The sequence below is a fragment of the Maniola jurtina genome, chromosome 25 (assembly GCF_905333055.1).
Source record: "Maniola jurtina chromosome 25, ilManJurt1.1, whole genome shotgun sequence".
Taxonomy (NCBI): domain Eukaryota; kingdom Metazoa; phylum Arthropoda; class Insecta; order Lepidoptera; family Nymphalidae; genus Maniola; species Maniola jurtina.
The window spans coordinates 4993701-5020304 of record NC_060053.1 but is presented as its reverse complement, the minus strand read 5'-3'; the positions used below and the strand labels follow the sequence as shown (position 1 = coordinate 5020304).

The 26604-nt window shown below is 36.6% G+C and overlaps 3 protein-coding genes across 5 annotated transcripts in view; 2 read left to right on the top strand and 1 right to left on the bottom strand.

The window, feature by feature from the left end:
- Window positions 1-1607: 1607 nt before the first annotated feature.
- LOC123877982 lies at window positions 1608-7401 on the bottom strand. Of its 3 annotated transcripts, none has more exons than XM_045924942.1 (6): window positions 7204-7401; window positions 6805-7066; window positions 6101-6259; window positions 3402-5475; window positions 2853-3022; window positions 1608-1992 (listed from the first exon to the last, which is right to left on the bottom strand). In XM_045924942.1, exons 2-6 carry the CDS (start codon window positions 6971-6973, stop codon window positions 1922-1924), a joined length of 2643 nt encoding a protein of 880 aa, XP_045780898.1. In that variant the 5' UTR covers window positions 6974-7066; window positions 7204-7401; the 3' UTR covers window positions 1608-1921. The 3 variants fall into 3 exon arrangements, with proteins under 3 accessions (XP_045780898.1, XP_045780897.1, XP_045780899.1); XM_045924941.1 differs by having other exon boundaries at window positions 7230-7401; XM_045924943.1 differs by lacking the exon at window positions 7204-7401 and adding an exon at window positions 7181-7192.
- Window positions 7402-8272: 871 nt separating this feature from the next.
- LOC123877947 lies at window positions 8273-10416 on the top strand. Its single transcript, XM_045924886.1, has 2 exons — window positions 8273-9040; window positions 9860-10416. Exons 1-2 carry the CDS (start codon window positions 8690-8692, stop codon window positions 10301-10303), a joined length of 795 nt encoding a protein of 264 aa, XP_045780842.1. The 5' UTR covers window positions 8273-8689; the 3' UTR covers window positions 10304-10416.
- Window positions 10417-11932: 1516 nt separating this feature from the next.
- LOC123877943 overlaps window positions 11933-26604 on the top strand; it is a 123254-nt gene continuing 108582 nt past the window's right edge. Inside the window, exon 1 of the mRNA XM_045924879.1 lies at window positions 11933-12205. Within this exon, the coding sequence (XP_045780835.1) occupies window positions 12151-12205 (55 nt within the window). The 5' untranslated portion in view covers window positions 11933-12150. The remainder of the gene's footprint in view (window positions 12206-26604) is intronic.

Sequence of the window (26604 nt, the reverse complement as noted above, 5' to 3'; positions counted from 1 at the left end):
AGCCGTTTGAAAGTTATCAGCTATTTTCTAGTTACTGTAACCTTCACTTGTTGGGGGTGTTATAAATTTTTAATTTACACTTGTTATATATTATGTATATGAGATATTGTAAGGATATAAAGGCCAATTCACACCTGCGCACACACAGGAATCACACACAACTAGAGGTGGCTCTTCTAAAATCAATGCACACAACACAATCATAAGAACATAGTAGACTTGTTCACGGGTGGTTTTGCGAGCAGTTGCGTGAATGTTGTACAGCTAGCTCATGGCTTGTACATGTTAGCGAGTTTTTGAGAGTACAAAATGATAAAGGCGTTCGTGATATACTCGTGGATACAGTCAAGTAACGAAGGCGCCTCATAGGCACTTTATGCAAGCAGTGTGCACGGTTCGTGCGCGTGCGCAAGTGTATGTCTACCTTAAGATTAAAAAGAAAAACAAGTTACAAACAGATGATTCATTTATTTTCTAAAGTTTGAAATCTTAATACGATTTGAGACAACTATTTTAATCACACTAATATTATAAAGGCGAAAGTTTGTATGTGTGTGTGTGTATGTTTGTTACTCCTTCACGCAAAAACTACTGGATGGATTTGGCTGAAATTTAGAATGGAGATAGATAATATCCTGGATTAGCACATAGGCTACTTTTTATCCCGGAAAATCAAAGAGTTCCCTCGGGATTTTGAGAAAACTAATTCCGCGCGGGCGAAGTCGCGGGTATTGGCTAGTAATTGATAGATCTAATAATAAATTTATAATAGATATTCTCCTAGCCAAGTTTGTCACAGTCCATTTAGAAAATTAATATAAACATTATATCATTTACCATTGTGTACTTATGTGTATAATTAATCTATTCTTCCTTATCTGACTAACGGTCGAAATTAATAATAAAAATCCTATCTGTAATCTTAGTCCAGTCATTTGGTGCTCAAAATGTGCGAAAGCCAAAAAAAGGCTCATAATATGCCCATGAGATCTCTTATCTCGAGCAGAATTCTAAAGAGAGTTCTAAGAGTTAGTTTTGTCTGGACCAAGTGATGGCTAAAATTGAAGGTGACTACCGTCTCCTGGAGATACCATAAAAAACAGCGCCACTCACTCTACCACATGGTGGTGTGGAAATGAGTTATTTGACCAAAACGAGTGCTGGAGTGGGCTTTGTGGCGCTCGTACATTAAAACTATTGAGTCTACAAAAAAAATTTGACTACCTACATAAATAGTAGGAAATTGCCTTTAGTTTAATTGTTACATAACAATTTTTATCGTAAAATGATTTGGAAAGAAGTTATCGCCAAAAAACTGTTTTTGAACGCCATTTTTCCAAGATGGCGGCGCGAGCGGCAAAGATACGAGGTGGCAATATGAAAATTCGGAAAGAGCACGTCGAAATCTTTAAAACCACCAATTTTCAAAACTCCCGGAAATCTTTCCATCCAATACTACCAAATGACTGGACTAAAAACTTGATCAAAAATTGTATGGTTGATAGATTACAGATAGATTTTGGTTTAATTACGAAGTGGGTGATTTATCGATCTATTTGGTGGTAAGAAGTACTTGAGACCGCGAGGTATTTGAGAGGCTGCTATTGGTTCTTCAGTCAACCTCTCGCTTCTCGCATTGTAGGAAAATACATACCCACGAAAATTATGATATTAACATGAAAATTACGAAAATAGAAAAATTAGATGTGATCTTCATTCTTTTTCAATTAAATGCAAGAATTTTAATTATAGCAATATAATTATAGTAATTACTTTAGTACACGACAGGTCGTGATGGTGTGCGAGGTGTCCCCTCGCCTCATATGACTGCTATCTCGACTTGTCGCGTACTATACATAGGTGCTTAAATTGTAACTTTTTTTGAACTTTGATACTTTTAAACTTAATATATCGTGTTGACTTAGCCCTTTTTGCGTTTACTGCTTCTTAATTGCCTCCGGTTAACTGTAACCGTGGTTTTTCTTACAGTTTCTGTAAAAAAAAATATAAGGTTTTACATAAAATTCAATTTAACTCCAAATAACCTCGGCGGTACTTCTGGTGCTGCAAATGTTCATGGGCGGCGGTAATCACTTAACATCAGGTGGCCCGCCTGCTTGTTTGCTCACATTTTTTATTAAAAAAAAAAAAGGTATTGTACAACATTCATACTTAATTATAAATGCGAAAGTGTGCCTCTCAGGTACCTTGTCACTGCCCATCCATTTTTGAATTATTTTGTTTAGTTTTGTTTAGGGATGGAGACTACTTTTTAAAAATAAAATCTGGTGAAGTGCGAGTCGGACTCGAACACGAAGGGTTCCGTACCATCGTACAAGATATACGTAACTCTTTTATGTAGAACATTAGATTTAGTAAATTCATTTTTTCATGAACACATTTTAATTTTTTTAGGGTTCTGTACTCAAAAGGAAAAACGGAACCCTTATAGGATCACTTTGTTGTCTGTCTGTCTGTCTGTCCGTCCGTCCGTCCGTCGTGTCTGTCAAGAAAACCTATAGGGTACTTCCCGTTGACCTAGAATCATGAAATTTGGCAGGTAGGTAGGTCTTATAGCACAAATTCACGGTTTTCGACTTTTTTCCTTTACTTGTGCCATAAGACCTATGGAAAATACCCTATACGTTTTCTTGACAACAAACAGATGGACAGACATACAACAAAGTGATCCCATAAGGGTTCCGTTTTTCCTTTTAAGGTACGGAATTCTAAAAAAAGTTATATTTTAGCTACAAATTGCAATTTTAGGTAATTGTATTCAACCAATCCTGATCACTGCTTACGGTGTTTTATTGAACAGGCTGTCCACAAATCATAGACAAGCTACTTACTTTTATTTTTAGTTGTATTCTTAGGACTCTCCACAACTGTGACTTCATCCTTTGGACTGCTCTTGTCCTTAATTTTATTTCTTTTACTCCTTCTAGGAGTTGCTTCTTCAGTGTTATTTACAGTTTTCTGCTCAATGTTTGCATCAGTCTTTCTTTTCGTTGATGTGGACCTAGAATAAATGAATCACACTAATATTATAAAGGCGAAAGTTTGTGTGTGTGCGTGTTTGTGTGTGTGTGTGTGTGCGTGTGTGTGTGTGTGTTACTCCTTCACGCAAAAACGGCTGAACGAGACTATACCCTGGATTTAAGACAATGGCTACTTTTTATCCCAGAAAATCAAAGAGTTCCCGCGGGATTTTGGAAAACGTAAATCCACGCGGACTAAGTCGCGGGCATCAGCTAGTAAATAGTAATAATAACAGTGAAGTGTCAGTCTGCCAATCTGCACTTGGGCATATGCTTCTCATTTTGAGAAGAAAATCATTCTCAGTAGTGGGCCAGCATTGAGTTGATGATGATGAGTGAAATAGTGATCCTATGACTTACCTTGTTTGAGTTTTCTTGGAATTATTTGCCATTGATCGAGTGCATCGTACTGTAACCTCCTTGATGCAATGCTGCTTCTTCTGAGCTTCGATTTTCTCATCGGCTTCTCGTTTCTTCTTAATCAAATAATATTTCATCATTGCCGGAGTGTAACCTTCGATCTGAGGATTTTTGTCATCGACATCTTTTGATGATTTACGGTTTATTCTGTTAGTTAAGTTGGATATGACTTCTTTCATAGCGTAAGTCGGATTTTTGTCATGTAAAAACTCATTCTGTAACAAAGGAGATTGGGTGTCAGAATTTTCTGATGCACTCGACAGCTTCCTTATCCTATACTTGCATGTCGAATCGTCATCTTCTTCTTCGTTGTCTGTGACAGGGTTACGCTCTTTGCGGATGATATCTTCCGGGTTGCCAGCTAAAATCTCTGCCCAAGTGAACTGTCGGGCTGAACCCATAAATTTCCCGAATTTTCCAATACTATTCCTATGTCTCCTCACACTTTTGCGTTTTGTGACATTTTTCTTGTTTGACCGTAAGTTCTTAGGGGATAATTTCTTGCCAAATACATCGTGGGGCATCAGAGATTTCTTCAAACGTGCTACTAAGTCTGCGTCGGAAATGAAAAAGTTTCTAGATGCACAAGGTTTACGGATGCCGTCACTTGATGTGTTCAAAGTTTGCTTTAAGAGTTCTAGTTTCAAGTCATTTTCTAATGAGCAGACGTTTTCTCTTTCGAAAGCTTTCTTAATACCGTTTCGTGCAATGAAATCTTGTGGAGTGTTCTTCCTACCAAACCGTTTTGAGTAACACAACTTGTTTCTGATTGGAGTCATCGGTGTCTCAGCAAAGTTCACATTCAATTCTTTATCTAGGACATACCCATTTTTCAGTAACTCATTTCGGAACAAACTTTTGCAATAATCATAATCAGGTTTTTCGGTGAAATCCAGACTTTTTACATATTGCAAATACTTCTCCATAAACTGAGGGTAGAATTCCGTTTTGAAACAGGTTTTGAGAAGAGACTTTGTGTCGTTCATAAAGTTTTTCTTCAAAACGTGCACTAAGTCTGGTTCCGCTAAAACCTCTGTCGTTTTCCATGGTAGAGTCCCCGTGAGCCAATCGAGGAGGTTGAAACCTAAAGTTTCTAAGTCCGAACGTCTGGAATGAGCCCCGATGTGAGAGTCTCTAGAACTATACTCCAAGGTACCATCATGAGCTTTCCTAGCATCCATATCAAACGGCTTATGCTTCCCATTCGAATCTACAAACTTTGATGCAAGTCCATAATCAAGTAAATAGATTTGACCGTTAGACTGTGACAAAACTGCTTCCCTGTGAATTTCATTTATATCTTTAGTATTGCAAATTTCGTCATTCAATTCTTTATTATAAACCTTTCTAGGTGAGTAAATTTGGCCGAAATCGTCAAGAAAATTTTGATATGATTGGTCTGAGCATACAGAACTGTTCAAATCTTCGTAGTTGACATAATTTGACAGTTGCCTGAGATTGAAAGCATGATGACGGTGTAATGTCCTACTGTCTTTCTCGGAGAGGATTTTCCTTAGCTTCCGTTTGACAGTGGCCAATCTTTTGTCGTTTTCCTCTTGAGTTTCTGTGGAGGATCTCTCTCTAGTTTTATAATCTTCGTCATCATAATAATTGGATGCTCGAGACCTGGTACTTTTAGCTTTTCTATGCTTCTTTGAGAGCAACACAATTTGCTTATCGTCTTTTTGGAATGACGGTGGGGGTTTAGAGAGTCCCTTACTATATTTATTTCCATCAAAGCCTAGCATAAGGTTGGAGCTTTTTATATCTGAATGCGTATATCCCTTGTTATGTAAATACTCTAATACATCGAGTATTTGTATGGCTATCACAAGTACATTTCTCAAGTCCAGCACTTTAGTTCTTGAGATGATTTTCTGCAAGTCTACATCGTAGCGCGGCAGCACTAGGAACCGATATTTGACGCCCGCATTCTCATCGGTAAATGATCCACTTGCTATATAAATGGGCATGCCTAATCGTTTCCTCTTGTTTTGGTGTCTCCATGCTTTGACTGAAACACAAAATATCAAAGAGTTTATAATATGTAATAGCCCATTATTGTTCTAGTGAATGACAAGGGCTTTCTTTTTTTTTTTTTTTAAAAAGAATATTAGCCATGTTAAATGACTAATATTCCCCTTTCCTCTCCAACTGAGCGTCAGGCTTGTGCTAGGAGTAGGTACGACAATAGTGCAACGGGCGGGGTTTGAACCGTCGACCTTTCGGTTTTCAGTCCACTTTAAGTAACCTGTTGAGTTATTCTATGAATTATTTCACTCTCATTCAAGGGAGAAAAAGAAGTGATAGTGCAGTCTTGTATTGCTGCTATAGGGAGTTATTCTTCTTCTTCTTTTCTTCTCTATGGCTCTATGTACTGCGGTAGGGGAGTTATTTGTAATAGAGATTATAAGGGATGCCAGCAACTTGTCTGATGGATTTGAGTTTTTGAAATCCCATAGAAACTCTAGGATAAAAAGTAGCCTGAGGATGCAAACTAGCTCTGTAACTATGAAAATTGGTTAAAATAGATGATAGACAGACACACTTTTGCATTTATAATATTAGTATGGAGTATGAATATAGATTATTTGTAATAGAGCTTATAGCTAATATAAAAAAAATTGTAATATTGTTACCTTCATTGACTTGCGCAGTCCGAATAAGACAATGTATTTCAACAAATAAAGGCCCATTGGTGTGTGGTTCGATTTTGACCACATACCGAGCATTAAGCTTAGTCACCTCCTTGTCTGTATCATCCGAAGCCAAATAAATTCTTCCAAAGCTGCCTCTGCCTGTAAATAAAGGAAACAGAACCCACCATAATGTTTTATATTGTAACTATAGGCTTGTCCAGATGTTAGGGTGTTCATGAGGATTTCCCCTTCTGTTTAACTAAAAATAAACTATAGGCTAGGACGGTAATCACACCAAATGGTAGGTGATGATGCAGTATTGTTAGCCTAGTGGTTAAGGCTTGGGCCTACTATTCAGGAGACCTGAAGTTTGATCTCAGGTAAGTACCTGTAACTTTTCTGAGTTAAGTGCATTTTGGCAATAGCGAGCAAGAAACCATGTTTTCAAAGGTGTGTGAAATCTGTCAAACTGCACTTCGCCAGCATAGTGGACTGTGGTGTAAATCCTCATTCTGAGAGGAGACCCATTCTCAGTAGTGGGCCAGCAATGAATTGAAATGATGATGGTGAACATCATTGTTACTAAGCAAATAAATTGACTGATCCATATCAAAATTTTAACAATTTAAGGGTAAAGTCCTAATTTATCTATGCAGGGATAGAATATAAATACTATAAGACAAAAATGAAGATATTTTGCTTACCTATAGGCTTTCCTATTCGCCATTTCTTTTGTAAAACATCTGTGAAGACGATACCTGGAGGCAATGCCTCGTCGTCACTGAAACTGACGTCCAAACTAGATGGCTCCTCAACAGCCTTCACCTTTTTAAGAGCCGCTCGCACCTCCAACTCATGCCCGCGGCGCGGCATTCTAATAATTCCAGAAAATATCTTCTCAAAAGTTCATTGATCCTTGCATATTTTGCTATCGGTCTGATTTAAAGATTACTTCTTCGAAGACGCCTGAAATGATGTAATATAGCATGATATATCTTTAGAAGCATTGTTCGTATCTAGTTTAAAGTAGAATCTTTTTACAATACACATATAATAGACATTGCATTAAAAAAAAGTTACCAAACAAGTATTTCATTAGTTACCTTCGTGCCCAAATAATTACTTTTACCTGTTCAATTATCGGTAGTTAGGGAAAAAACAACAACGAAAGTTGACCTGCTTTGCCACGTTTGATTTAGAACGAAAAAACAGATAAATTCCGCTATTTTTGACTATTTTGTGATTTGTGTTTGTTAGTTTTAACGAAAGTTCGCCATGTTGATGAAAACTCAACCGATCAATTTGATTAGACACGAGATGTTGCTAGAAATAAATATTTTATGTAAAGAAAAATAAAAAATTATTATTTTTACACTAAATTCACGATTTTTTGATAATAAAACTCACTTTATCTGAGTGCAATAGCTTATTTTGGAAATAATAGTATAATATTCGTTCAATTTTACTATAATTTTTCAATTCAGATTATTTATAAAAAAGACTTGTATATTATACTAGCAACCCTGATGTTGTAGCGAATGCACAGATAATAAATAAAATAAGGCTGTCTATTCGCTCAACGACAAATAACATAGAAAGTTATATTTATTTTATTAAGTACCAGCGGATACCCGGCATGTGCTACTATGCTAAAAAAAAGAATATTACTAATACATCCATTGTTTTAATGGTCTAAAACCATCTTTGTATTATTGGCTTGAATTTTATATTTTTAAGCCTCGAATTTTTTGTGCACTCTACTTTAAACAATAGGCTCACAATTTCGACACCTAAATCACGAGGTTTGACAGTTCTAAATATAATTAGGTTTCTCTCTCCTTTTCTTATTACATTGGTAAGGAAAAGATGCGAATACTTTATTTAGTTGCACAGAATCAGTGGCTACGAATGTCTGATTTCAAAATTTTTAGTTTATTTAAAAATAAATGTTTCATTGCATAATAAAAGATTTTTGAAAGTCCAAGCAGATTTATTTATTTTGAGTTCCTATAGCAACCGGCCTCATAACATTATTTTAGCATGCGCTGCGTCTATGGTCTACGAATCAATTTAAATAAAAATATGTCAAACACACAAATATGTAACGTGGTTTAGCGACACGACAGTCTAGTAATGTATAGCCTGCTTTATTTAACCATTACGAAACGTAAAACGGGCAATAAAATGGGCAAGTTGCCTTGCCGCGCCCTAGCCGCCTATATATCGCGCAACTCAGTGCAATACTTATTGCAATCTTGCAAGTTATCCCTGTGATAGGTATTGCATATTAAGCGTCTAATATCTAGCCAGCTAAACTGTGTTAGTGGTAATATTAGTGAACTTGGAAAGTTATGATTTGAGAATACAGCAGCAAACGCGAAGTGCAACAATTCAGGCATTAAAATAATTAGGTACTTTTACTACCAGGTCTCTATCTTGCTCTGTTGTATAGGCGTGTCTCTTTCTATTCCTCGGTCGACCATCGACAAGCGGCCAATCGTTTGAAAATTCAACCATCTTGATTGTGCAAATTCGCGCGCTTGGGTTTGATTTCAAACGTGTTCCCGCGCTTTTTTACTTTTTTTTTTAATGACTAGCGAAGAACAAAATACTATGAATAAACGCCTGTGGTCAAACAAGAAAATAATAAAGTTTATAAAAGAAGTTCACATGAGACCTGAATTATGGAATGTCTCCGTGAGTGCATATCGAGACCGCAAAGCTAAGTTTAATGCATGGAGTGCCGTCGCCGCACAATTCAATATTACGCCCGACGTGGCCTACAAAAAGTTCAGAAATCTGAGGACCTATGCACAAACTGAACACAAAAAGAAGGGTGGTAAACAGATAACTTGGTTCGCTTATGACGCAATTTCCTTCATTTTGTCAGTAGATGGTCGTGGTACAGGAGTAGACAGCGAAAACTCTACTAAAACTTCTGTGAGTAAAACTAACAAGTGCCTACTTTTAAGTTTTAATAAGTATTTAGTAAGTAATTAAAAACAAGACTGCCCTTTTTTACGGATCGTATGAGGGTTCCGTTTTTCCTTTTGAGGTCATTATGTCGACGTTTTTCAAAAAAATATAGCCTGAGTCACTCGTGAATAGGATGATGTAGGCACCTACCTAAGGATTCTAACGATATCCCATACATCCAAATCTGTTCAGGCATTTAGAAGACAGAAGTTATGGTGAAAATGGTGAAAAAATTCACATAAGTACATATTACATAGGTACATGAACCTCATTACACTACTTTTTTGGGCAGTTGTGACACTTTTTGCCATGCGTTAATGGCGCTTTTTGCCTTAAAATCGCGAAAACTGTTCATGAAATCCGGAAAGCTCTAGCTTTTCTTAGGTTGTAGGTATGCTATTAAGAGATTAGGGCGATTTATTCGATTGTTGTTGTTATTCTACAACAATTGAAAAATCGAAAACAATCGATTGTTTTCGATTGTTGGATTGTCACTTAGCGCGCGGGTTTTAGACGCTGGACGAATGAACCGAAAATCGAATGCAATATTGATTTAGATCTTCAATTTATTCGTTCCAGACCGTGCGCTCTGCATACGTAAACTTAACAATGAATGAATCGAATTGTCAATTTTTATTCGATTGTTTTTGTGAAGACGAATAAATTGACAATCGATTGTTTGATTCATTCGATTCTTTTTTTTTTGTTACAAATCGCCCATCGCTAAATTACAATATCTTTCATTTACTTGAGCGATCATGTAAAAGAATATCTATTTTTCAGATAACCGAACACGACGATGATGACAGTCCTTTATCAGATGAATCTTCGGATTCCTCAGAGGAACCACAGATAAAAATGGTTCCCAAGAAAGAAATCACATTACAACCACCGAAACCAATAGAAAGGAGTGGATCTTTATTTAATGCAAACGAAAATAAAGAAAGAAACTCGAACATAAGTTTTGGAGAATACGTAGCGAATAAACTAAACACGTACGATGATTACACTCGAGCTCAAGCCGAGTTTAAAATAAGCAAGATTCTGTTTGATGCGGATATGGGAATGTTCAGACATTCGGAGAGGCAGTTTCCGCCTCAGTTTGCTACGATTTATCCGAATTATTCAGAGCCATCTGAGATGTCGGGAGGTAGTGATTTGAAGACCCAATGCGATTTTAGTATAGAACACCAGGATTTGCAAGGACCTTCTAACAATCGTTCGTAGGCTTGGAATTTTACTTTAAATTCGTAAGCTGATTAATCGCCTACATCCTAAGCTTATTCGCATGAGCGTTAAAAAAGCGTTGCGTTAAAACCCGGCGTTGCGCTGAAAATACAATGTGCGCGTTAAAAAAGCGTTGACGTGTGAACAGATACTTGGGAATGCATTTGTTCTATTTGAACGGACGTTAAAAAGCTCTCGTGCGAATGAGGCCTTACTCAGAGTCATGACACTATTATTGTAAAGGAGAAAGTTTGTATGTGTGTGTGTGTGTGTGTGTATGTTTGTTACTCCTTCACGCAAAAACTACTGGACGGATTGGGCTGAAATTTAGAAAGGAGATAGATTATACCCTGGATTAGCACATAGGCTACTTTTTATCCCGGAAAATCAAAGAGTTCCCACGGGAATTTAAAAAAACTACATCCACGCGAACGAAGTCGCGGGTATCAGCTAGTTACTTATAAAGTGACTCTGAGTTAGGATGTTAGGTAGTGCAGATTTGCACTCACAAATAATGTTTTATTTTTTCGGCGAAAATTTTAAGAAAGAAATTATGGAATTTACCAGCGTAATGTTTCATTTTTATCCAAAAAAAGATTCATCATATACTTGTTTAAAAAAAATCACAGCGTTGAGTTTTATTTTAGTCCTTATTTCCTTCAATTCCCGATGGAATTCCACCACGTTGATCCCAGAGTATCTAAGAGTTACCGCGGGATAGGTACTTAAGGGCCCATCTGTTTAACCGATTTATATGGGCACAGAGGTTTTTTTTTCTCTCTCTCTCGTCTGGCTTTTACAATGATTAGCCAATGTCAAGTTTGTAGTTATTTATAACAAGTTAGCTAAACTATACAAGTATGGACCCCGTCTGTGCCGGCGCTCGCCGACATACGCACGGCACCCCCTTAGAGCGCTTTCCAGTCAGCTTTAACAAAAAACAAAAAAACACTCCAAAAAGTCACAACACGCGCGCCAGCAAACGCCACCACAGACGAAGTCCGGGCACAGAGGTAGTTTGCGCCCTATTAATATAGAAACTACTCATTAAAACCTCCACGGTACTGGCGCCTCTTGTATCAAGCATTTAGTTTAGCGTTTAGTTTAGCGCTGTTATAGTGAGATGAAAAGTTGTGTGTTTCGCACGGCTGCTTTATTTGCGCTCGAGCCTTTGAATTCCTCACTCCGCTCAGGATTCTATTTTTGACCTTAGAATCTTAGAATCTTGAGAAACCTTAGGAAGATGAGGAGTAACATAGGCTACTTTTCTAACCGACTTTGAAAAATGGAGGAGTTGTGTTTTTCTACCTATGTACCTACACTGATATCTCCGAGATTTCTGAAACGATTTGCGTAATTTTTTTTTAATCGATAAAGGAACTTTGCGACATTGTTCCATAAAAAATTTGGATTCCAACTCCTCAATCCTGATGCTGCAGGGGATCTGACCAATCCACGCGGGCGAAGCTGCGGGCATCAGCTAGTAACAATGGCTTTGCTTCGACTCTTGCTGCATTTGCTGTAATAACAGAAAAAGACTTGTTTGAACTTTGAATAGTAATAATATTCTAGTGCTCGAGGAGGGAGCGACGTCGGAGGAACACGGAGGGCCACGGGGACTCCGAAGTCGAACTTTTCCACGTTCATTCAATAGTCGTCGGCCGTCCGCGCGCCTGTATGCACTTCTGTCGCACACCTAACGCGAACTTGTTTATCAACAAACAAAAATCAAGTGCTATGTGAAATGATATAGTAAATGGGGTAGACATGTGGGGTTTTGTTAACGTTTTGTAACGTTCAATGGATATTTTCCTTGATGTTATGTTAATTGCATTGTGTTTGGAAAGATGGACGGTGCGAGCGCTGACTCGGATCACTCTATGACTTGGGAGGACTTTTTTGGTTTGTACTTTTTTTCGAGTTTTCTATACTATTTTTAACTTAGTTTGTAGCTTAAAGCTTTAGCAACTTTTTTTTACCTATATAGGTTTAAGTGATTGTTACTTTGTCTGTAACTTTGACGGACTTTTTCAGCTTTTGTAGTTTAGTTTATTTTCCAACTTAATTTTCAGGCGAATGCATTGAAATAGACATGGCGATTTGGCGAATGTTTTAAGTAGATAGGTAGGTAGGTACAACTAATTCTAATTACGTTCAGATTATTAGGTGTTTCTTGTTCTAAGACGCTTATCAATTTACTAGATTATGTCTTAATTTACTTAAAAAGCTTTGATACTACTTATTCAGTTCTAAATACGTAAATTGGTACCACTAAGTAGGTATACTTAGGTATTATAGGGCAGTATGTAGGTACCTACCTTTCTAGTTATTTCCCTTAATGCTAAAATCGTGGGAAAAAAAAGGTTTTTTCTCAGTGAATTCAGAAAAGAACTTGTGTTATTATGATCAGGAGGGCTAAGAAACGACCTATTTTAACCGACTACAAAAAAGAACGAGGATGTTCTTAATTTTTAAAATCCGTTAGAAATTAAATTAAATTTTGAATCCTTTTCCTGAGGCTAAATCGGGAAAAGGCTAGAATATAGCTTAGCTATAGGGTAGCTTTTTTAGCTAAGTTGAGAAGGAACAATCTTCTACGTGCTTCTACCCTTATGTGATAAATTAATTTATTACAATATAGACAAGTGTAAATTAAAAATTTATAACACCCCCGACAAGTGAAGGTTACAGTAACTAGAAAAGAGTTGATAACTTTCAAACGGCTGAACCGATTTTCTTGGATTATAGCTAAGAACACTCTCGATCTCCACACCTTTCAAACAAAAAAAAAAACTAAATTAAAATCGGTTCATTAGTTTAGGAGCTACGATGTCACAGACAGATACACACGTCAAACTTAGAACACCCCTCTTTTTGGCTCGGGGGTTAAAAATAGATAGGGTTTATAACCTACCTATCTATGAGTAAAAAGTAGGTAGGTACCATGTCGTGATTTTCCCGAGGCTAAGTCGGGAAGGGACAGGTTTACTTAGCATTTCCACTTAAGGCATGTGTGCGTTGCGCTCAATCGGTTCATTGCCTGCTGGTACTCTTGCCCGCCCACTGTGGGTATCTCTCGAACGTGATTTATCAACTCTTTCAAAACAACGTGTTTTTAACCCCTGACCCAAAAAGAGTGGTGTTATAAGTTTGACGTGTGTATCTGTGTGTCTGTGTATCTGTGTATCTGTCTGTGGCATCGTAGCGCCTAAACGAATGAACCGATTTTAATTTACTTTTTATTGTTTGAAAGGTGGCTTGATCGAGAGTGTTCTTAGCTATAATCCAAAAAAATTGGTTCAGCCGTTTAAAAGTTATCAGCTCTTTTCTAGTTTTCTCGTAGAAAAGAAGGTTAGATAACCCTTAGGTTCATAATATTCAAGTGTCAATTGACAAAATGTCAAGCTGTCAAGATGGACGTTGCCTAGATACATTGGAAAACTCAGATACTTTAGATCGTAGGCGCGGAATAGTCCAAGAAAATCGGTTCAGCCGTTTGAAAGGTATCAGCTCTTTTCTAGTTACTGTAACCTTCACTTGTCGGGGGTGTTGAAAATTTTTAATTTACACTTGTCTTACAAATCCTGATATCATCACCATCACCATCATCATCATCAACCTTGGATGAATTTAATCCATCCAAGTGATGAGACAGTTAAAACGAGACTGCGTATGTATGTATGTGTGTATGTTCGTATCCAGATTCTGTGTGTTCCACCGTAGCGCCTAAACTACTAGGCCGATTTTTGTTTTTTATGAATGAATAAAAATACCGTTAAATACCGCTAGGCATAAATCTGTCTCGTTTTAACTGAAACTTAAGTCTAAGCAAAGTCAAAGACATAGACTTCAATCCTAAGCCCTAATTCGCACGAGCGTTAAAAAAGCGTTGCGTTAAAACCCGGCGTTGCGCTGACAATACAAAGTGCGCGTTAAAAAAGCGTTGACGTGTGAACAGATACTTGGGAACGCATTTGTTCTATTTGAACGCTTTTTAACGGACGTTAAAAAAGCTCTCGTGCGAATGAGGTCTAAGTCCGTTGTCTGTACTCTCTATTATTCAATATATTACGCACTTCGATCATTATAATGTAACGAGACTAACGCTTATGTATGTGAAAGTTATTTTTTTTTTCTTTATTATTTCAAAGAGCGCAACCGGATGGATGGAACGCCATCCGGTTGTCATAACAACCCAAATTCCTCCGTCTATTACTTGTACTCAGAATGACTAATTAAAACAACTTGTTAGAATCATGCTCAGTCTTAAATATTATGGAACGCAATTCATGTTAGGTAATGAGTGAAAAAGTGTAGATAGGCTTAGTGGTTAAGATGTAAGCCTTCTAATCGTGAGGTCCGTGGGTCCGGGGTTCGATATCGGGCACGCACCTCTAACTTTTCGCAGGTAGTTATGTAAGGTGTTACTTGCTTTAACGGTGCAAAAATATGTAATGAAAATTTGCAACCTGAGAGTTCTCTATAGTATTCTCAAAGTACTCAATATATTGTATACCAAATCTTTGAAAAGCGCAACCGCTGGTTACTGGTCTTACTGGTTTTTCTCGGCTGGCAAGCAACGCATCGGCTGTTCCTCTGGTGCTGCTCTTGGGCGGCGGTAATCACTTAACATCAGGTGACTCGCCTGCTCGTTTGCTCGCTATTTTTATTTTAAAAACACTTTTGGACCTGGGAAACATAAACCAACAATGATTAATATACTAGAAAATAGAGTAAATATTATGCAGTGCGCTCTTGTCTCTATGAAGTGCTCATAAAATTTTATTAATATCGATTATTAAATAAGTAAATCAACTAAATTATTTTTACGTTCATTTCTTCGACCTGTGATTATACAATTCTTTATCAAAATTTTGCGAATTAGGTAATCATTCAAAATTTATTTTGGAGTTGAATAACCACTCGTTTTATACAGAACAAAAAGTTTTTAACAGACAACAATTACATTTTACTTCTGTTTTTTGCGCTTACATATTAGGCTCCTATTGTTAGGGTTCCGTACCTCAAAAGGAAAAACGGAACCCTTACCTATAGGATCACTTTGTTGTCTGTCTGTCTGTCTGTCTGTCTGTCAAGAAACCTATAGGGTACTTCCCGTTGACCTAGAATCATGAAATTTGGCAGGTAGGTAGGTCTTATAGTACAAATACAGGAATAAATCTGAAAACCGCGAATTTGTGGTTATATCATGTAAAAAAAATTGTGTTTCAATTTTCAAAGTAAGATAACTATACCAAGTGGGGTTATCATATGAAAGGGCTTTACTTGTACATTCTAAAACAGATTTTTATTTATTTTTATGCATAATAGTTTTTGATTTATCGTGCAAAATGTTGGAAAAAATACCCGAGTACGGAACCCTCGGTGCGCGAGTCTGACTCGTACTCGGCCGGTTTTTTTTTGCTACTCCCAATGTTTTGCTACACAACTACGATACAGCAATTAGTACTGACTCAGAGCACACACTTATGAATGCCAGAAACACTGTACAGTTTCTTGGAAAAACTCTAAATAATATTCTTATTATTCTCTGATTCGACGGATTGGAATGATTTGAATTTAAGAGGGCTCTCTCCGTCACTCGTTTCATACAATCGTAGTTCCAATTTCATTTGAATATTGAGCAACCAAAGTCCATGAAATTTTGCAGACATATTCTAGAAACTAATATCTATGTCTGTGGTTTCCAGATTTCTGTTAAAATATTCGGTTTCAAAGTTACGCGGTCTTAAAAATTTTCATACAAATCTTTGAGCCCCTGTAATTTTAAAACTACATATTTTAGAAAAATCTAAAACACCACAGACACAGATATTAGTTTCTAGAATATGTCTGCAAAATTTCATGGACTTCGGTTGCTTAATATTCAAACGAAATTGGAACTACGATTGTATGAAACGAGTGACGGAGAGAGCCCTGTTAAATCATTTTAAGAAAAATATCACTTGCTTTAACGGTAAAGTAACAAGTGTAAATTAAAAATTTTCGACACCCCCGACCAGTGAAGATTACAGTAACCTTTCAAACGGCTGAACGATTTTCTTAGAATATTCCGCGCCTGCAATCCAAAGTATCTGAGTTTTCCAAAACATCATTTTCATATAAATAATCTAGGCAACGTCCATCTTGACAGCTTGACATTTGTCAATTGACACTTGAATATTATGAACCTAAGGGTTATCTAACCTTCTTTTCTACAAGAAAACTAGAAAAGAGCTGATAACTTTTAAACGGCTGAACCAATTTTTTTGGATTATAGCTAAGAACACTCTCGATCAAGCCACCTTTCAAACAAAAAAAAGTAAATTAAAATCGGTTCATTCGTTTAGGCGCTACGATGCCACAGACAGATACACAGATACACACGTCAAACTTATAACACCCCTCTTTTTGGGTCGGGGATTAAAAATAAACTAAATTATATTTACCATAAATAATAAATATATTGCATAGGTACATTGTATATGAAAGGGCTATTGTCCCATCGATAATTTTATGATAATTACCTAATGTACCTATTATTTTAACAAGCTTTAGCTACTTTCAAGCACCTGACCACATTTTAAAGATAACCACACTATAATCGAGTAACATTTGTGAAGATGTCAAATCGCGATGTTGTCCGTCCGTCCATAATTATGGTCCCAAATGGCTAGTCATGTAAGCTAAACGTTAACATGAGAAGGCCTCTCAATAAGTACCTACCTACATATTATCCACTATTTAAAAATTCTAGAGGACAATTCTAACTCGTGAGAAAAATAATAATCAACATCAATTTGCATTCTCGACAGCATTTTAACTACAGAAATGACATAATCAATGCATTATACTAGGCGGGGATCATTGGTTTTGTTGTAAATCATTCGAAGCTATCAATTAATGTCTAGCTATTTTAGTCTTTAATCCGTCGAGATAATGAATAGTTTTCCTTGTGAGATTAAGCGTGTCCCTATGTGGGATCATCGTATCGTATAAGGCAACCTAATTAATGCAGTGCACTTCCGTGAACTCCTTTACATGGAAAGATAATTATGTCGTTTTAATTCTATCGCTCGATTCGATCTAAGCAGTGATCGTTCATCATTCGATAAGCCCAGTAGAAGCCGCTATAGAAATATATTTCCATAGAGGATGCCCGCGACTTCGTTCGCGTGAATTTAGGTTTATAAAGATCCCGTGGGAACTCTTTAATTTTCTGGGATGAAAGTAAATGATTTGTGCCAAATGTCAATATCTGTTGAGCCAGTGTGCCTAGTGGGAGATTTTTAACCTATTCGATCGCGTAAAAGTTAACTGCGTTTTGTATGGAATTGAAACAGCGCCATCTAGTGACAAGAAGATGGCGCTGTTTCTATTCCATACAAAACGCAGTTAACTTTTACGCGATCGAATAGGTTAAAAATCTCCCACTAGGCACACAGTTCCTTGGTTGAGGCGTGAAAAGGTAGATAACAGACAAAATAAATTTCAAAAGAAAAATAAAACCGACTTCAAAAACCACAAACACTAAGAAGTAAAAAATAATTTTTGCTTAGCTACACGTGTAATGTACCTAGATATGAAGTCGAGCGAGCATATTAAAACAAAATTAGAAATCCAAGAGTGCAGCTCGCTCGAAAAATAAGTGTAAATTAAAGATTTATAACACCCCCGACAAGTGAAGGTTACAGTAACTAGAAAAGAGCTGATAACTTTCAAACGGCTGAACCGATTTTCTTGAATTATAGCTAAGAACAGTCTCGATCAAGCCACCTTTCAAACAAAAAAAAAACTAAATTAAAATCGGTTCATTACTTTAGGAGCTACGATGCCACAGACAGATACACACGTCAAACTTATAACACCCCTCTTTTTGGGTCGGGGGTTAAAAACCAATGTAACTAACAACGGTCTAGACTTCGCATACTAATAAAAACTTTCACCGCTTTCATATCCTTTGGATTTCTTAATTGATCACGGTTTCTATTCTTGCATGAAGTTTTAACTTAGGCTTTGTGTAAATGTTCCTTTGCCTTTGTCTTATCAGACGAAGTAATGAGCTGTTGGCGCGTCTTTTTTTTTTTTAAAAAAGAACACTGCATGCGTCTGTCTGCATTCTGCCTTGATGAGAATTGAAAGTGTACCGTGTACCAGTACATTGTACATGCATAAAATAAGTACCTATTATGTTAATAAAGCTTTTTAACCCCCGACCCAAAAAGAGGGGTGTTATAAGTTTGACGTGTGTATCTGTGTATCTGTGTGTCTGTGTATCTGTGTATCTGTGTGTCTGTGTATCTGTGTATCTGTGTATCTGTGTATCTGTGTATCTGTCTGTGGCATCGTAGCGCCTAAACGAATGAACCGATTTTAATTTAGTTTTTTTTGTTTGAAAGGTGGCTTAATCGAGAGTGTTCTTAGCTATAATCTAAAAAAATTGGTTCAGCCGTTTAAGAGTTATCAGCTCTTTTCTAGTTTTCTTGTAGAAAAGAAGGTTAGATATAACCGTTAGGTTCATAATATTATGTCAATAGACAAATGTCAAGCTGTCAAGATGGACGTTGCCTAAATACATAATTATTTATTTGAAAATTATGTTTTGGAAAACTCAAATACTTTGGATCGTCGGGGGTGTTATAAATTTTTAATTTACACTTGTTTATATAGCGCAATTGCAAGCTTATAAACTTATTGGTTTTTTAGTTTAAACAATCGTAATCCATACTTAATATTATAAATGTGAAAGTGTGTCTGTCTGTCTGCTAGCTTTTCAGTTTTCACGGCCCAACAGTTTAACCGATTCTGACGAAATTTGGTACAGGGTCAGCTTATATCCCGGGGGCGGACATAGGCTACTTTTTATCGCGGAAAATCAAAGCATTCCCACGGGATTCCTAAAGACCCATCCGCTTAACCGATTTGTATGTTTGGTACCGACTACCGAGGTAGCTTGCGTCCCTGTAATTGACATAGGCAACTTTTTATCCCGGAAAATCAAACAGTTCCTACGGGATCTTTAAAAACCTAAATCCACGTGGACGTAGTCGCGGGCATCCTACAGTTTCTTATAAAAAAAAATTAAAAAAGAAACTGACTGGGTCTAGTAATTTGACATGTAGGTTCCCCACTAAGTAAGGATTTTCAAAAAATCGACCCGAAAGAGAAAATATAGAAGAAGGCTATTTTATGACCATTTTGTGAAAATAACCTAAGTACCATCAATTAAGAAATTTAGAATGGAGATAGATTATACCCTGGATTAGCACATGGGCTACTTTTTATCCCGTAAAAATCCATGGTTTCCGTGGGATTTACTAACTTATTCACCGCGGGTAACACCGCGGGGCGCACCTAGTGTACATATAAAACAAAACGAGTTCTGTATTTTATAAAATCATACTCGTATTTTACGTAAAATAAAAAGATCGTAAAATATCGATTTTACTGCGATCAGCGATACACAATCTCGCGTGGTCCCCGGTTTTTAGTTCAAGGTGTGTTTGTATATATTTTTTTATTATACGCAATTGATAGCAATTATACTGCCTGTGCCTACAAATAAAATACCTGCAGTGACCTAGTTTAATTATACATCCATACTAATATTATAAATGCGAAAGTGTGTCTGTCTGTCTGTCTGTCGTGTCTGTGAACAAAACCTATAGGTTACTTCCCGTGGACCTAGAATCATGAAATTTGGCAGGTAGGTCTTATAGCACAAGTAAAAGAAAAATACCCAAAACCGTGAATTTGTGGTAACATCACAAAAAAAAATGTGTTCATGAAAAAATTAGTACCTATTTTCACTTTTCAAAGTAAGATAACTATACCAAGTGGCGTATTATATGAAAGAGCTTTGCCTGTACATTCTAAAATATATTTTTTTTCATACATAATAGTTTTTGAATTATCGTGCAAAATGTCGGAAAAATACCCGATTACGGAACCCTCGGTGCGCGAGTCTGACTCGCACTTGGCCGGTTTTTACAATTTACAATGAAAATAATGATTTGTAAATACGGAAATCTTAATGAAGCTACTCAACGCTACTACGCTAATACCTCCCATTATGCAGAATACATAATTCACAAGCTGGTGCATGGAATTTTAACCCCTAAAGAGTTTATTATACGATATATTTTTGTTTACAAAAAATTTTTGGGGGTTTCTTTGACAGTACAATGACACAAAAGAAACATAACTCTAACAAATACCCCCTATTTTGAGTCTTACTAAGTTGGGGTTTGAGTTGTAATTTAAATGGTGCAGGCAGTTTTAAGTTTTATTTATACTTACGTCAAATAAAACTACCCTTCAAAATTCAAATTAGGGTTGCGAACTTTTAATTTTTTCTAAACTTAGCAATAAACAAATAATTTAAATAAATATGTTTGCTTCACGTTTTAGGTAAATACCGAATAAACTAATGACTAATAAAGTAAAAATAATGAATTAATAAAATTCTAAATTTTATTTCAAAGTTCCTTTAGTTCTCTGTCCGCCATTAGTGCTTTTACCTTGATTAAAATAAATATTTGCTTTACGTTTTAGGTCTTTTTGAGGTACTGAACCCTAAAAAGCGTGACAAGTGACAACCCTATACTAAACGTCGGAAAATTTACGTTTTGATTAAGACAAGTTAATAATTTCATCATTAAAGGAATGGTATGTCTCTCGCATCTTAATTATTAAGTATGCGGTACTTACGACAACCAATACCTGGCGATTACATAACTTTAAACACTCGACTTTGCTCGCAAAAGCAATTTATTTCAACGGGCATTCCTTTTGAAAGCGAGTTTGTTTTCCTTGTGCTTAAGAGGGGTGTCTCCGTCACTCGCTCCATACAAACGTAGTTCGTCTCTCATTGGAATACTAACCAATCATACTCAATGGAATTTTGTAGATACGTTCCGGGAACTAATAACTATGCCTGTGGTTTTCCAGATTTCCGCTAAAATATTCGGTTTCAAAGTTACGCGGTCTTAAAAATTCACATACAAATTTTTGAGCCCCTGTAATTTTAAAACTACATATTTAAAAAAAAATCTAAAACACCACAAGCACGGATATTAGTTTTTCTAGACTATGTCTGCAAATTTTCATGGACTTTGGTTGCTTAATATGCAAATGAAATTGGAACTACGATTGTATGAAGTAAGTGACGGAGAAAGCCCTGTTAATGCTAGTACAATTTAAGTAGGTACTTGTATGTAATTTGTATTCTGTATAAGTATATAGAAGGAGAAACTGACTGACAGATGTACGAACGTACATCTCTCTAGATGACTCAAGAAACTTGCGATTTTGCATGCAGGTTCTCTCGTAGAATTTAAAATATTTCAAAAATAGGTACTTTATATTATTTGCTTGTAAAGTGGGTCTTAATTCACCGTTATACAAACTTAGGGTTCCGTACTTGGGTATTTTTTCCGACATTTTGCACGATAAATCTAAAACTGTGCATAAAAATCAATAAAATTCTGTTTTAGAATGTACAGGTCAACAATCCTATAACATGGTTTTTATTTCTTTTAAATTGACATTAACATAAGAGTTTTTTTTAAATAAAATAAACTTAAGTACATACATCTAAACTAAAACTAAAAACTAAAAATTCTATAAAAATAAACTTAAATCTAATTTATTATTCACTATTTTATTCAGGTTTACCATCTTTATTTATCGGATTGTACCTACTAAGTACTACATAAAGATGACTAGCTGACGCCCGCGACTTCGTCCGCGTGAATTTAGGTTTTTTGAAATCCCGTGGGAACTCTTTGATTTTCCGGGATAAAAAGTAGCCTATGTGCTAATCCAGGATACTGTCTATCTCCATTCCGAATTTCAGCCAAATCCGTCCAATGGTTTTTGCGTGAAGGAGTAACAAACATACACACACACACACACATACAAACTTTCGCTTTTATAATATTAGTGTGATAATAATTATGGTCATAGATCGCAACAGGTAGGTAATAATCTAGGTAATAGATACTCGATGCTCGATGCGATGTTAATTTATGCTCAGCCAAACTCAGCCAGTTTACACACGGCCGACTGTGTAATGCTTTATGCACTGATGAACGTTGTCTGTGATAGAGCCTCGGCAGCTCAACGGTTGAGGAGCGGACTGAATTCCGAAAGGTCGGCGGTTCAAACCCTACCCGTTGCACTATTGTTGTACCCACTCCTGGCACAAGCTTTACTAGAGGGCTTAATTGGAGGGGAAAGGGGAGTATTAGTCATGATTAGCATGGCTAATGTTCTTAAAAAAAAACCTATCGATATCTATAGATTGTACTACATAAAGATGATGCTCACGGTTATAGATCGCAACAGGTAGGTAATAGACACTCGATGCTCGATGCGATGTTAATTTATGGTCAGCCAAACTCAGCCAGTTTACATGTGGTTCGGCCAAGACCTAAACCATAAAATTAGCTTTAATTAAGACATATTTCTATTGTATTATCAATAGTATTTCATAGAGAAAAATTGTGAAAATATTCAGTTGGTATTTTTCATTCCCTGCACTTTTCTCTATCAAAACTTAGTATATGACGACAAAAATATGTGTTTCAACCATCGATGTTTTAACTTTCAATCCAATACAATTTTCTCCATAAAACTGACGCTAAAGTGGATCATTGGATTGGAAACTGTCAGCCCCTTTTGAAGATGAATTCCAACATACCATTTTATTAAACTTCAAAACTGCCATTAAAAAGTAACACAAGAAATGTTGATCCTATTTGTTTGCATTTCAAGTTTGAGTGCAGAAAAGATCTGTATTTATTTTTTCAACATGACGCGTCAACGAACGCACGTTGCATTCAGTTCGCACGCCATGACGTCATTTGCGTGTAGGGTTGCGACTAAATAAACCTAAATTAAAAAGTTAAAAAACAGGACTTCCAAAAAAACTGAAATAAAAATTAAAAACTTTCATATTTGTAGATACAGTGCAGCCGCCATATTGATTTTATTACAAAAAATTATAGCCAGTTTCACTCGGGATGATGTAAGCATTCTAACGATACATACAAGTATGTATATTGTGCAAATATGCATTTAGAAGTTATAGTGGAATAAGGAAACATACATGAACTCTGCAAATATTACACTCCTTTTTTTGGGCAGTCGTGTAAAAATTCTTTAACTTAGTATCAGGTGAAATTGAGATCGAGGAACAATTTTTCAGGATCTTCAAACCTTCCATTGATCAATGGTAGGGGTAACATTGCATTGCAGAGGGCTCCCAGATTCTTCCGCTTGCGAAATCAAAGAATCGTAGAAAGCTGCTGGAATCAGGCAGTGCAATGCTGTGACGTATGGAAGCCCCTGTACGTAAGAGACCTATGCTATGAGGCGATGATAACGACGATTATTATCAGTTGTTAGTGAAAATAAATGTTTTTCTAGTAAATTATCTGCCAACTCACATGAATACACATCTGGCGTGGTCCACACTTGCTTTAACGGTAAAGGAAAACATCGTGAGGAAACCCGCACACCTGAGAACTCTCTCTAATGTTCTCAAAACTGTGAGAAGTCTGCCAATCCGCACTTGACCAGCGTGGTGGACTATGTCATGTGGACTCTTCTCATTTTAATAGGAGTCTCGAACTCAGTAGTGAGCTGGCGATAGGTTCTAGTAAAGGTAAAGTTCAAATTCCTATCTAAACATTGGTGAAATTGATAGCAATATTTTTATATGTTATACGGTAAATATACGCTGTTTCAACAGCTAGTTGGCAACCCTAGCCGTGTTCGATTAATTTCTTAACAAGGGCTACAATGTTCTGTTTGTCTCTTTGTTTGTTGTTTTAAAGCAAACGAATGAAGATAAATAGTGTAAGAAAATGACTGCATTTACTTACGAGTTAGTACATGTTTCGTACCTAATATGGGTGCGTTTATTTGACACGAATTGAGGAGCCTGGCCGCTGGCGAAGATTACGGTGTAATATTACAATACTAGCGACCCGCCCCGGCTTCGCACGGGTGGACATTTACTTTTATTCTATGGAAAAGTGGTTATAATGGCTAAAATATAAATGTTTGGTTTATACTATCGCGGACTTTTTTGTAGGCATTATTGAGTTCTACAACTTTTCTATAGAAGTCAACCATACATCTCTAACCATTTAGGCAGCGTTCGCGAGAATCGTTAACGTATGGCAGTTTTTTCGACGCCTTACTCCACAATTTTCACTACCACGAAAAATCCTATCTATTTTCCGGGATAAAATATAGTCTATACGGATTCGGAAGAATCCCTCTAAGTAATGGTAAAAGAAATTTTGAAATCGGTTCAGTAGTTTTTGAGCCTATTCAATACAAACATACAAAAATACAAAGGTTTCCTCTTTATAATATTAAGTATAGATTACACTTCTGAACAAAATACTTTTGTTCTTTCGGATTTTGGAAGTTTTGGGCCCATTAAATACAAATCCAGACTTATTTCCAAGCAAAACAGCCTAAAACTGTGCAAAACTTGAAATCAAAGTTCGTGAGGTCGATCCGTGTCGATCACTAAATACTCGTACAACTCTGAAGTAAGCGGAATTTACATTAAACAAATTAATGTCGTGAAACTAATTTCATAATGTAAATTCAGCTGTAGTTTTATTTTTAAACAAAGGAAATCTGGCAAACCATAAACACAGATATTTCAGTTTCTCGAACGTGTCTATAAAACTTCATTTAGTTTGATTGTTTAATTTGAAATGACAATCAAACTGCGTTTGTATGGAGAACGCTGGGGAGCACACTAAGGACTTTTCTTAATAAAAATCGGTCAAGTGCGAGTTAGACTCCCACACCAATAGTTCCGAACAAGTATAAGTACAAGTACAAGAAATAATAGTTTTTAATTTTTTTTACATTCCAGCCGTTTTGAAATTTTTATTATTTGTTGTTATAGCGGCAATAGAAATATACATTATGTGACAATTTCAACTCTCTATCTGTAACGGTTCACAAGATCAAGCCCGCTGACAGACAGACGGACAGACGAACGGACAGCTGAGGTTTAGGGACCCTCTGGCAACTTTCGGGTACAGAATCCTAAAAAGCATCGATTTATACTAACAAGTGTACCTAAATTAAAAATTTATAACACCCCCGACAAGTGAAGGTTACAGTAACTAGAAAAGAGCTGATAACTTTCAAACGGCTGAACCGTTTTTCTTATATTATAGCTTAGAACACTCTCGATCAAGCTACCTTTCAAACAAAAAAACTAAATTGAAATCGGTTCATTCATTTAGGAGCTACGATGCCACAGACAGATACACGTCAAACTTATAACACCCCTCTTTTTGGGTCGGCGGTTAAAAAGTACCTAGTTACTTATAGCTATGAAAACGTTACTTAAGTCCTACCTTAAAATACTGTACCTTAAAGCTTGATAAAGGTTTTATTATCCTAAATATACCGCCGTCGATTTTTGGCAACGCAGCGAGCACAGAGTCGTACGCATGCGCGGCGCTGCAGACGCAGACGTCTAGACGGGGTGGCTTCAGTTTATAATGTAGGCTAAGACTGTACCACTGGTCTTTTTGGCCGCTATTCATGAATATAATACACATTTTCCTCCACCACTGACTCTATGAAATAGGAAATCTATTTTCTCTGAAACAAACTTTTGCGACGGACTTCGTCTGTGTTGGTGTTGGCTGGCGGACGTGCTCTGCTTTTTTGGAGGGTTTTTTTTTTTGTTAAAACTAACTGGAAAGCGCTCTAAGGGGGTGCCGTGCGTATGTCGGCGAGCGCCGGCACAGACGGGGTCCATACTTGTATAGTTTAACTAACTTGTTACAAATAACTACAAACTTGACATTGACTAATCTTTGTAAAGCCAGACGAGAGAGAAAAAAAAACTTTTGCGACTAGTATCTGTTTTGCGAATGATAGGTATGAGTATGATTTAGGTCTAAGTATTGTGTGGTCTATGTGAATCGATTTAGTATTGTTTGTGCATAGACGTTAGAATATCCGCTTTTTAGGGTTTCCTACATTAAAAGGAAAAACGGAACCCTTATCGCTGTCTGTCTGTATGTCTGTCTGTCTGCCCATCTGTCGTGTCTGTCAAGAAATCTTATAGGGTACTTTCCGTTGACCTAGAATCATGAAAGGCAGATAGGTAGGTCTTATAGCAGGACAAGTAAAGGAAAAAATCCGAAAACCGTGAATTTGTGGTTGCATCACAAAAAAAAAAGTGTTATAATTTTCAATACCAAGTGGGATATCATATGAGAGGGCTTTACCTGTACATTCTAAAACAG